The sequence below is a fragment of the Drosophila obscura genome, unplaced genomic scaffold, assembly GCF_018151105.1.
Source record: "Drosophila obscura isolate BZ-5 IFL unplaced genomic scaffold, ASM1815110v1 contig_37, whole genome shotgun sequence".
Lineage (NCBI taxonomy): Eukaryota > Metazoa > Arthropoda > Insecta > Diptera > Drosophilidae > Drosophila > Drosophila obscura.
The window spans coordinates 2,373,149-2,384,101 of NW_024542825.1; the positions used below are offsets into that span (position 1 = coordinate 2,373,149).

Consider the following 10,953-nt stretch of genomic DNA (forward strand, 5'->3'; position numbering starts at 1 on the left):
AAAGATGATGCGCCTCGTTTCGAGCTTTGCTATTGTACAGAAATATTGCAATTTATTTTGTAGAATTAAAAAAGAACAGCACAGTTCACAAATCTAGAATTTGCAGGCTAAAAGTAAAAAACCAACTCTGGGGGTAGGCTCGAGTCAAGGATCGTTCCAGGATCGTTACCCATCGCTGCCATCGCTTATCCATCGCTTGAACTCTAACTTTGGTTTCGTTTCGTTTTTGTGCTCTCCTTCGAGGGCTCTTTGGTCTCTCTGTCTCTCTGCTGAAGGCTCTGCACTGCAGTCTCCATAGTAATATCAGCATGAATGCTTCTCCTCGCTCTCGCTGATCCTCCCTCTGCCGAGTGGGTGCCCTACTCGTAGCTGTCGAAGTAGCGCTTCTTCAGATCTGGCGGATACGTGACATAGATGTAGTGCTCGTTCTGGCCCAGCCCTGCCTCGTTCTGCACAATCTCCTGGTTGGAGGAGGAGGCGCGCAGCGATTGCTGCGATGAGCCCACATGCCGGTGACGCGTCTCCAGTGGACGGGGATGCGTGTTGTAGTGGCGCTGCTGCTGCTGGGCCTCGCCTCCGATGCCAGAGGCTGAGGCACTGCTCACCACACTGGTGGCTATGGGTCGGCCAGAGCTACTTGTATAGTCGCGTCGGTCTAAAATGTCCTGTGGGTAGCCCAGGCTTGTCGAGTGGCGATGCTGCAGGTGCGGATGATGCTGCTGCTGCTGATGCTGCTGCTGATGCTGGAGCGGATGATGGTGCAGTGGCGTATTGGCGTTGGAGGAGGACGATACCACCACTTGGCGTACGCCCCCGGCTGTGGGTGTGCCCTGACCCTGACCCACCTGACCCACTTGACGCGGATCGGCGATGTAGTGACGCGGACTGTGCCGATGATATTGCACTGGTTCGGGGTACAAATCTCGAGCGGCTGCCGCCTGTTGCTGTTGCTGCTGCTGGTAGTAGTACTGCTGCTGTTCTCGTTGCTGCTGTTCCATCTCCAGCTCCAGCTGCTGGTCCGCACTCAGACCAGGTATCCCGCCGCCGTCCAGGTCGAGGTCGTGTCGCGTCGCATAATCGACATGGTAGTGATGGTGGGCACCGGGCATGTAGATGCTGCTGCTGCTGCTGCTGGTGTGTGTGCCGCCGATGCCGCCCGGCACGTAGTGATTGGCATTGATTGTCGTCTCTTCGGAGCTGAAACAAATGACTTGGGTTCGATCAATCTCAATGGGAGAGATGGCACAGCCTCGAGTTCGAGGCCCGCAGGGGGACACTTACTCGAAGAGTATCCAGATGATGTAGTAGCAGAAGCAAATGCCCGTCGACAGCACAAAGATGAGGATGACAATGAGGCCCCAGGGGAAGGCACGCGGCTCCAAGGGACCATCCTCCCAATAGCGATCGCAGGTGAGGTACCAGCACACGGCCTTGTTCATCTCCTCTGCGGAAAGTGTATATCGATTAAATGGATGCACATTTATGATCTGTAGCACCCACCTTCCATCTCCTTGAAGGCCTGATCGGACATCGACAGCAGGAGTCCGCCTATGCAGCTCCTCAGCAGGAGTTCGCAGCGCGTCTTCAGTTTGCTCAGCTCCTCGGGCTTGCAGTTGGCCCTGGCCTTTACGCCATTGCCGTTGCCCGAACCCTCCTCCATTTTGGCCGCATCCTGCTGGCCACTGGCCTCCGCATCGTCACCGCTCTGCTCCTCCTTCTCCTCCGTTTCGTTTAGCTTCGTCTCGGAGTCACCGTCCGCGGATTCGTCGCCGCCGCCGCGCTTCAGGCCCAGCTCCTTGAGTTTCTTCAGCAGCTTCTCCCCAGCGGACTTGGGCCTGGCCGCCGAACCATCCTCTCCTGCTGCTGGATCTGAGCGAAGAGGGTTGACTGACGAGTGCCAAAAAGGGTATGTGTTTTGGGTATGGGTATGGGGATGGGTGGATGGGTTGGGATCGAGTGCTCACCTGCGGGCGACTGCTGCTCCTTGCTACTGCTGCTGCTGCTGCTGCTGCTCGACGGCTGGATTGGCTTGTCTTGGAGTAATTGACGGTTTTGTACTTTGGCGGCACGCGAGGCACCCAATGTGGAAGTTCTGCATCGAGAACGGGCAATTAAATGTGAAATGATTGGCCCCAAAAAGGGGCAAAGCAGGGAAACCCACCTTGGTATTAAGCTCAAGTATGCGGCATTCGCTTTGGCCAACGCTGAGTTCTGGCCCAGGGAATCGCCCCAGACTTCAATGTCCGTGACAATGTGATCCCCGAACTTGAGGCTGGTGGCATCCTCCGTTTCGAACACCTCGCAGCGCATGATGTCACAGAAATCGGCCAGACAAATGGAGTCCATTGCCTCATTGATGATCGTCTTGTGGCGTGTGTCAAAGTGCAGATCCAGATGCCGTTCCTGGTAGAAGCTCTTGCCACACCGACGACACGTCCACTGGGTGGGACGATCGCGTTGCTTGGCATCTTGGCGCGGGGCAAAGACATCCCGAAACGGATGCAGCGGGCACTCAAGCGGGAGCTTCACCTAATCGAAATTAATGAATAATGTTGCAGGCAATGATGCGAGGGCGGGGGTGTGGGGATGCTCTCACCTGATGCTTATCCAATATGGGCGTCCATTTGGAGCGGACTATCTTGCGCACCAGCCGGCTGTTATCACGCGAGCAGAGAATCTTGATGACATTCGTGGGCGGCCATGGTATCAGCAGCAGAAAGTAGACCAGTGCAATCTGGGGAGAATCGGAATTGTGGATGGATGTGAAAGTGGACGATGAACTCGGGACGCATACGGGACACGCAACTTGCCGGCGAGCGACCCAGCACCCCAGCCCTCAACCCTCCCTTAGAGCCCACTTACCCTGTTTTTTTTTTTTTTTGGGTCACTTAAAGTAACAGGGACATAACCCCGCGGGCCGCAGAAAATCAATAAGAGAGTGGCAAAGGCAGGGGGGGCGGGTTTTGGTTGCGTCTTCACGGCAAATCCGCCGTCCGAAATGGGGACCATGGGACCATCGACTGAACAACTCACCTCGAAATGATGATATTTAGGCGACATTCATACTATGTATTTGTGGTCGCTTGCTGTGTGCTGTGGGTTGGGTTGGGTTGCAGCCGCAGGATTTAGGAATTCAGTTTGCTATATGTATATAAATCGTTTCAGTTTCTCAGGCGTTGCTTTTTTTCAGGTTATGTTTGGCAGCACACCCAATAAACGGAGCTTCCTCCGCTGGCTACACTTTAAGGTAGCTCAAGATATTCTATGCCTTGTGGAGTTTACAGAAAGCGTTTAACCTTTTTTATTTTAATTTCGGTTTAGCTATAAATAAAAAAAAAACCTCCTGATTCGAGCCTGTTCTACGTCCGCACTGGTGAAAATTTCTCTGCTCTCTGAAAGCTAAATTATTACTTCCTGTAGTTGCTCTCTTCCGTTCAGCGTTGTCCTGCGCCGCCTATCGCCCAGCTGTTGGCAGGGTTGCATTCGATTTAATACTAAAACAAAAGACGAATGTTGTGACTTGTGGCACATTCGCTTCCACATTCCACTTGTAAAACTTAACTCTCTCTGGGACTAACTAACACATGGGACGTCCGCGCACCATAGACTTAACCAACTTGGTGGTAATATACCCCGATAGGAGCTACTGCCGCTGCGTGATTTGCGATAGGACACTCGCTGGCTACAAGCTGAGCAACATCAAGCGTCATTACCAGCGGCTGCATCCGGAAGTCGTTTTGCCACAGCCCCAAGACACCACAGGGCCCATCGCAAAAACGAATAATTCAGTTACAGCGATAACAGGGATGGGACGAACACCGCTGATGGACGCGCGAGCGCTGGCCAACGTTCAGCCGGACGAAAGGCGCTGCCGTTGCCGGATCTGCGACAAGACACTCATCTTCTCGTCCGGTAATGTGCCGCGTCACTGCAAGAACTCTCACCCCCAGAACCTACCGGATCGGTCGCTGCGCAATCGTCCAGTCGAGAATAGAGATCCTACCATGGAAACGGACGACGAGGATGAGATCGCCTCCAGTAGCAGGCTCTCCAATGAACAGATCGAGAGCATCTTTATTGGCAAGTCAGAGGTATCAGATGTAGTGGATGTGGATGTGTCAGACGACGACCAACTGATCGATGCCGATGAGATGCGCTTCGCACAGTCACTTAACCAGTCGCAGCCGCCCATTGCAGCGCCCTTGACGACGAACAGCTCACCTTCTGCTACAGTGACTTCCACTGTAGCTCTCGCACCAACCACAAGCCGGTCTGGAGACGACGCCTTCTTTCTTCAATATGTGGGCAATAAGTTTGGGAATTATTCCACTCGCACCAAGAACACGGTTCAGTTCCAAATCAATCGCATCTTGTACAGGGCCGATATGGGCTGCTTCGAGAAAGGCGAATCGAAAAATTTAAATGTATCAGAAATAGACTAGAAATAAGCCGAATACATATCCTGTTGTTACATTTGATTCTACCCATATCATTGTAGCATTTATATATCTTATATATATACATAAGTAAATGTGTCTTAAAAATTGTGGATAACACAAATGTTCGCTTCGCTCTATGTCAGCAGTCAGCACAAAAAATTTGGTTGCTGTAGCTATTATAGCCTCTGAGAACTAGCAGCGGAAACGCTGCCTTCGGTCTACATATGTAACTCTAATGGAATCTAATATACTCCTAAACAAACTCATAAATTAGCGTGCATAAGAACTGAATACTGAATATAATTTAAGTCCGTTTCTGTTTTGTGTTTATTCTTTTTGTGGCTTGGTTTTTGTCCTGCAATTCCATTTTGTTGTTGTAGGGGCAGGAACTGCAAATAGTTTTCCATTTGCTATTTTACAAATTTCTAAACTAAAATTAAATTGGTTTATAGCACAACTTTCTGGAACAAAGTCATCGTTAAGGGGGCGTTTTTCGAACCGAAATCGCATAGTTTTAGACATTTAAATACTAGGGTACAGCCGGAGAGCGATCAGTCCAGCCCATCATTGGGGCGGGATTCACAGTCCATTGTAGACGCGATTGATGGGCGATTGGTCGAGTATTTTCTTGAGCGCTGCAATAGAATAGGAAGTGGGATTAATATGGGCTGACAGTTGGGGGGCATGCTCGACCACTCACCTTCCTTGTCCTCTTCCGTCAGATCCTTCTTGGGGAACTCCACATCGAAGGTGATGTACAGAAAGCCAAACAGGTTGTTGTTCTCAAAGTTGGGCATGCCCTCGCCCTTCTTGCGGATGCGTGCACCGGGCCATGTAATCTTCTCGCGCATTACCGACACCAGGTGGCCGTCCAAGTGCTTGATGTCCATGCTGAAGCCCATGAGGGCATCCTGCAGACTGATGGTCACGTTTGTGTACAGGTCGTCGCCCTTGCGCTGGAATCGCGGATGGGGCATCTGCTGGACACGCACCAGCAGGTCGCCGGGCTCGCCGTCAATGTGGGGCTCTCCCTCGGCCACGAAGCGCGTCTCCTGGCCATCGACCATGCCCTGCTCCACCTCGATCTCGAGCGTGCGCTCCTCGTTGACCAGTTTTATGTTGGGGCACTCGTCACAGACGGTCTGCTGGATCATCTGGAAGCGGCCAGGGCCCAGATTCCGGGTGACCATCTCCTGGCGGCAATTGCACTTGCGCGTGCCCGAGGCGGGCTTCATCACCGGCTTGTTCCGCACAATCTCCACAAAGTTGCCCGAGTAGAGCTCCTCCAGCGACACGTACATGCTCATGACGATGTCCGCGCCCCGCAACGCATCCTGCTGGTGCTGATCTCCATTACCGAAGGGGAAGCCAAAGTCGCCGAAGAAGCTGGCGAACGGATCGCCGCCATGGTCCATCATACCCTCCTTCTTCAGGCAGTCCTCGCCGCACCGGTCGTAGGTCTTCCGCTTGTCGGGGTTCGACAGCACCTCGTAGGCGGCGCCCAGGTCCTGGAACTTGCTCGACGCATTCGCATCGTCCTTGTTCTTATCCGGATGCAGTTCTTTGGCCAGCCTGCGGTACGCCTTTTTAATTTCGTTTGTGTTGGCGTTGCGCTGCACGTTCAGAATTTTGTAAAAGTCCCGTCCGGCGAGTGCCACGTCCACCAGGAGCACCGCCAGCTGCACCAGCAGCAAGCTTTTGATTAGCTGCATTCTGTTAGTTGTACTTATGTCGATTCCGATTAGTTTAATAAATGTAATTCATGCTATTTTGATAAAAACTTTGCTGGCAAAATTTTGTCGTCGACGCTAGCTACGTTTGTGTGTGTGCGTCGTGGTCGGCGTTGATTGGCTGTGGCACCGGGTTGCTAGGGTTGTCAATTGTTTTGACTGCGAGATTGCCAGCTGATATTTAACACTCTTAGCCCCATTGTCAATTCCATAGTATATACTGGTTTACGCACACACACACGTAACTATGCTCATATGTCGGGCTGTTGCTCCACTTAACTACAGGTTAGGTTACTACTGTTACTAGATAGTTAATAAGTTAACGTTACTTTACGTAGTTGCTGTACGTAGTTAGTTTCAGCATTTAAGCTAGCTTAAGCGCTTTGGCGCGCCGCGTCCACACTCACACAAACACACATATCATAACGGATCTTTCACTAGGGCTGGATTGTTGCCGAAACGATAATATCGATATAAATTTATAAATTATATTTATATAAATTGGAATTGAGATGTATCTCATGAGATCTGAAAAACACGATGGCTATAACTATAGAAGTCTTTCTATAACTATAGCTCCTGCTAAGGATTGGTAAGGACATAAACTGGACCTAGACGTACAACAATCGATAGTATTGTGTGGGCAAAGATTTGTATGGGAACAATTTCAGCAACATGGTGAAATGAATTGGCAGGATTGTTGTACAGCTTTGGCACGGACTGAGAAACAATCTGCATACCTTGGGAAAATGGATATTATAGAATAGAGATATTTTTTTGTAAGTAGTTGAGGAGGGAGAGGAGAATTCACAAACAGCATTATTTTCAGCGGTTTAACTGAAGATGATATACACTCAAATAGAGGGGGGCCAAGTGGGTTAAGTTCGATAAGTTTCGATAAACCCGCTAGATGTTAAGCCAAACAAATTGTTAATCCAATTAAACTTTTTCGAAAAAACAGTGGTCAGAGGGATTTGACAGTGACTGCAGTTCTTGCCATTAACTTTATTGAGATTTGCTCGGTTTTTGCCATTACCCAAGTGCCTTAGAGCCAGTGATTGCCATTTGTTTGCAGATACTGCGCCTGCCTTTGCCTAACCTAACAGGTACAAATTGTTTTGATTTGTTGCTTTCCCTTGAGTTAGTTGCATATTTAACGGTAATTTTGCAACACTATTGGCCATCCATTAAGCCACATTTGTTGGAAAATTAACTTGCATAATTAAAGCCAAGGTCAACAGCTATAACTACAACAGCAACAACAACAACAACATCATCTAAACAAAAGTCACGACCCGCCTTACCTTATTTTTGTGTGCGCGAAAAAAAGGTGAGTAATGCAATGCACTGGAATACTTATGTAGCAAGTAATAATACACATGTTAATTAGGTGTAGAGAGATTACCCCTTGGCAGTGATCTCGACCTGTTTCAGCAGCGAGGCCCTGAACAGCAATTGAGCTGGTTAGCCGGTCATTGATCAGAACAGAAGCTGTGCACAGCCACAGCCACAGAATCCAATTCAGTTCAGTTCTCCAAGCGGCCCGGTTATCGGCAACCGCTTTTCCATTATAGTTTTCCTTGTGTCTGCGGCTCGTTATCAGCCAAGAACAAAGAGAAGTACGAGTGCATAGTCCCAATAACCCGGTTTGAGTCACTCAGTTCGTGCACAAACAAAGGCAGCTAAAAGTGCGATATGCACTCGGACTTTTGATAAAAAACCAGGCCTCGTCTCTATTACATTTCTGTTTTCTCACAACTGGACATTAGAAGTTCCAAGTCATCTGAATATCTGGATTGGACTGTCTGCCGGTAGTATCTCCAGTAGCTTATCTTATCGATGCCATAAATAGGAACTCCTTGTGCTACGCAATTTCCCAGTAGCTGCACTCAAGCACTACACATGTAATTGTCCGATAAGAGCTACGGAAGCCAATCTCATATCCATTTGTATAATCCGTAGGAAGTTGCCCCCATAGGAAATGTAAATGTAAATCCTTGACCATCATTATCAGGCACACAAATCACAGATTAGCCAAAGCCAAAGATTAACCATTGAGCAGAATAGTAAACTTCAAGTGGAACAATTTAAAGCCACAATCAGTAGCGCTGGCAAACAGTTTCGCTTTGTCTGCGGCAGCGTGCGGTCCAGTCCGGTCACGTCCTTCTCCTCCGTTGCCTTAAAGTTGTGATAGCCCCACTCTTCAGTTGGACAGTTCGTAAGTTGCTATCCGATAGAACGCACCCCAAACGCTCTCGATTGGTGGCCAAGACATTTGCGGATGTCTGCACTTGAAACACACTCGAAACCGAGTTGACATGGACTGGCAGAGTAATCGGTTGGGGCTTGTCATAGTGGGTGCAACACATTCAAATGGGTTCGCGACTTAATCGTAGATGCTTATCGAATACTTAAGTATGGGCAAAAAAAAAAAAAACAGCGATAAGCCACCGGTTGGCCATTATTAATAGCTCTGCAGGGGTTAGCCAGGAATGGACTGAACGTCAATAAGCCAATAAAAATTCCCCTGATAGCCAGCCCCCCCGATACGTTTTATTGAAACAGATTATGCAAGCGAAAATAACTCAATGAAATTCCACTCACTTTCCAGATGCAACACAGCAGCGTTTAGGCAGCATACTTGTACTTTTAGCTTCTCCAACCGTAAGTCTTTGGGCATATAATCGCTCAACATGTGCTGCAAGTGCTGCGGGGAAACACAACGCAAGGCCTGGGTCTTTGGCCTGGGCTCGCTCTTCATGTTGCTGGGCATCCTTCTCGTCGTCTTTTGGCCCGGTCTGGCCGACAATCTAGTGGAGGATGTAAGTAGTTTCTTCACTTCTTTGATCCTTTCAATAACCTTTCTCCATCGTCGCCGCTTAGGGTCTCAAACTGAAGCCGGGCACCGACACCTACGACAGCTGGCTGGAGGCGCCGATTCCCATTTATCTTAGCTTCGTTTTGTTCAATTGGACGAATCCCGAAGAGATTCGCAATCCGAACGTGAAGCCCAACTTTGTGGAGATGGGTCCGTATGTGTTCCTCGAGAAGCACAAGAAGGAGAATTTCACCTTCTACGATAATGCCACGGTGGCCTACTACGAACGCCGCACCTGGTTCTTTGATGCGGAAAAGTCAAACGGCACGCTGGATGACATGGTGACGGCTGCGCATGCCATCACCGCCACGGTGGCCGACGAGATGCGGCATCAGAAAAAGATCGTGAAGAAGATCATTAACTTTATGCTAAACCACGAGGGCGGGGAGCTGTACACGACGAAGCCCGTGGGCGAGTGGATCTTCCATGGCTACCAGGACGATCTCACCGATTTCCTGAACCTGTTCAACACATCCGTAATCGACATTCCCTACAAGCGCTTTGGCTGGCTGGCGGATCGTAACGAATCGCTAACATACGATGGTCTCTTCACCATTCACACGGGCACCGACAACATCGCCAACGTGGGCAAGCTGACGCACTGGAACGGCAAGGAGGAGACCGGATTCTATGACATGCCCTGCGGCGTTGTAAACGGCACCACCGGGGATCTCTTTGCGCCCAAGATGAATGTCAAGGAAGAGATCACCATTTTTGCCACCGATGCCTGTCGCTTCATGAACCTCAGGCCGGCGGGCACCTTCGAGAATCACGGCCTGACTGCCACCCGCTGGGTGGGCACTGAGGAGACCCTCGACTCTGGCGAGAATTATCCGAATCAGGCCTGCTTCTGTGATCCCCGGCTGGAGGAGTGCCCCAAGACGGGTGTGGTCGAGTGCAAGGCCTGCCGCGACAAGGCGCCCATCTACTCCTCATTCCCGCACTTTTACCTGGCGGACAAGCATTATGTGGATGCGATTACTGGCATGAAGCCGGACAAAGCGAAGCACGAGTTCGTCATGGCCATAGAGCCCACAACGGGTGTGCCCGTCCAGGTGCACGCCCGCATTCAGATCAACATGATGATTGAGCCCGACGATGATTTCGAGTGAGTTTTATAGTCTGTAGATTTATCGTTCCATATTCTATATATATTATTTTGCATTGCAGCATCTATAGAGGAGTTCCGAAGGTGCTGATGCCCATGTTCTGGTTTGATCAGTACGCAGAGCTCTCGCCCGAGCTGGCAGCCAAGGCCAAGGTATAGATACATCGACATTGCCAACTAGTATTTCTCCCTCTCTTCAACTTTCAATTGCATCCCTTTCAGTTGGCCATAAATCTGTCCTCCTATGGCACTATCTTTGGCTATTCACTGGTGGCCTTTGCCAGTCTCTTCATCATCACAGGCGTCGCACTGACGCTGACCAAGCGTTGGGTGCGTCGCGCCGACGACGAGGACATGCTGACAAACTGAGTAGGATGGGGCCATAGCCGTAGTTGTTATTATTAATAGCCAAAGTGCCAATGACAAATTAACACTACTAGTTCATGCTGATAGTCGCATCGTTTGTTGTTACGCGCTATGTATTATTTAACTGTTAGCCGGTAGTTCGCCTTCAACATTCGTCGTGCATTTTGTGATAGCAAACCCTAATCCTTAATCCCTCTAACTTTTAATCTATATATACGTAACACCCACAAAAAACAGAGATTACCTTCCTACACTTTGAATTTTTCATTTTTTTTTATTTCGCAAACATAATTTTTACAACACGTTTTTGTTTTTTAATCAAGGACTTTTGTTTTATTTACTTATCGTATACAATTGTTGGATGTGCTTCAACGATTTTTAACGCTTTATAAATGCATTAATTGAATGCTGTTTTTTGTTGTTGTTTGTAAA

At 49.3% G+C, this 10,953-nt stretch overlaps 4 protein-coding genes across 6 annotated transcripts; 2 read left to right on the plus strand and 2 right to left on the minus strand.

Annotated features, from left to right (window-relative positions):
* Nucleotides 1-18: 18 nt before the first annotated feature.
* Nucleotides 19-3,403, minus strand: LOC111074991. Of its 2 annotated transcripts, none has more exons than XM_022368029.2 (7): nucleotides 3,034-3,403; nucleotides 2,597-2,734; nucleotides 2,162-2,529; nucleotides 1,965-2,092; nucleotides 1,501-1,887; nucleotides 1,282-1,444; nucleotides 19-1,197 (listed from the first exon to the last, which is right to left on the minus strand). In XM_022368029.2, the coding sequence occupies exons 1-7, from the start codon at nucleotides 3,058-3,060 to the stop codon at nucleotides 360-362; spliced, it is 2,049 nt and encodes a 682-aa protein (XP_022223721.2). In that variant the 5' UTR covers nucleotides 3,061-3,403; the 3' UTR covers nucleotides 19-359. The 2 variants fall into 2 exon arrangements, with proteins under 2 accessions (XP_022223721.2, XP_022223722.2); XM_022368030.2 differs by having other exon boundaries at nucleotides 1,501-1,869; nucleotides 3,034-3,402.
* Nucleotides 3,006-4,573, plus strand: LOC111081512. The gene is made up of 2 exons (XM_022377593.2): nucleotides 3,006-3,247; nucleotides 3,322-4,573. Exon 2 carries the CDS (start codon nucleotides 3,585-3,587, stop codon nucleotides 4,440-4,442), a length of 858 nt encoding a protein of 285 aa, XP_022233285.2. The 5' UTR covers nucleotides 3,006-3,247; nucleotides 3,322-3,584; the 3' UTR covers nucleotides 4,443-4,573.
* A 177-nt stretch (nucleotides 4,574-4,750) lies between these two features.
* LOC111074994 (dnaJ homolog shv) lies at nucleotides 4,751-6,290 on the minus strand. Its single transcript, XM_022368033.2, has 2 exons — nucleotides 5,140-6,290; nucleotides 4,751-5,074 (listed from the first exon to the last, which is right to left on the minus strand). Exons 1-2 carry the CDS (start codon nucleotides 6,149-6,151, stop codon nucleotides 5,019-5,021), a joined length of 1,068 nt encoding a protein of 355 aa, XP_022223725.1. The 5' UTR covers nucleotides 6,152-6,290; the 3' UTR covers nucleotides 4,751-5,018.
* Nucleotides 6,291-7,061: 771 nt separating this feature from the next.
* LOC111074992 (protein croquemort) lies at nucleotides 7,062-10,841 on the plus strand. Of its 2 annotated transcripts, XM_041594800.1 has the most exons (6): nucleotides 7,062-7,275; nucleotides 7,362-7,499; nucleotides 8,781-8,991; nucleotides 9,053-10,155; nucleotides 10,218-10,308; nucleotides 10,378-10,841. In XM_041594800.1, the coding sequence occupies exons 3-6, from the start codon at nucleotides 8,863-8,865 to the stop codon at nucleotides 10,522-10,524; spliced, it is 1,470 nt and encodes a 489-aa protein (XP_041450734.1). In that variant the 5' UTR covers nucleotides 7,062-7,275; nucleotides 7,362-7,499; nucleotides 8,781-8,862; the 3' UTR covers nucleotides 10,525-10,841. The 2 variants fall into 2 exon arrangements, with proteins under 2 accessions (XP_041450734.1, XP_022223723.2); XM_022368031.2 differs by lacking the exons at nucleotides 7,062-7,275; nucleotides 7,362-7,499 and adding an exon at nucleotides 8,292-8,387.
* The last annotated feature ends 112 nt before the right edge of the window (nucleotides 10,842-10,953 follow it).

Bases quoted from the DNA above. Each gene is read 5' to 3' on its own strand.
- LOC111074991 (XM_022368029.2), bottom strand. From the start codon at position 3,060: ATGTCGCCTAAATATCATCATTTCGAG. The intron at 2,093-2,161 runs GTGGGTTTCCCT...TTCTCGATGCAG, and splicing joins TACTTGAGCTTAATACCAAG to AACTTCCACATTGGGTGCCT. The intron at 1,888-1,964 runs GTGAGCACTCGA...GGCACTCGTCAG, and splicing joins GGAGCAGCAGTCGCCCGCAG to TCAACCCTCTTCGCTCAGAT.
- LOC111081512 (XM_022377593.2), top strand. From the start codon at position 3,585: ATGGGACGTCCGCGCACCATAGACTTAACCAACTTGGTGGTAATATAC.
- LOC111074992 (XM_041594800.1), top strand. From the start codon at position 8,863: ATGTGCTGCAAGTGCTGCGGGGAAACACAACGCAAGGCCTGGGTCTTT. The intron at 10,156-10,217 runs GTGAGTTTTATA...TTTGCATTGCAG, and splicing joins GAGCCCGACGATGATTTCGA to CATCTATAGAGGAGTTCCGA. The intron at 10,309-10,377 runs GTATAGATACAT...CATCCCTTTCAG, and splicing joins AGCTGGCAGCCAAGGCCAAG to TTGGCCATAAATCTGTCCTC.
- LOC111074994 (XM_022368033.2), bottom strand. From the start codon at position 6,151: ATGCAGCTAATCAAAAGCTTGCTGCTGGTGCAGCTGGCGGTGCTCCTG. The intron at 5,075-5,139 runs GTGAGTGGTCGA...ATTCTATTGCAG, and splicing joins GACGGAAGAGGACAAGGAAG to CGCTCAAGAAAATACTCGAC.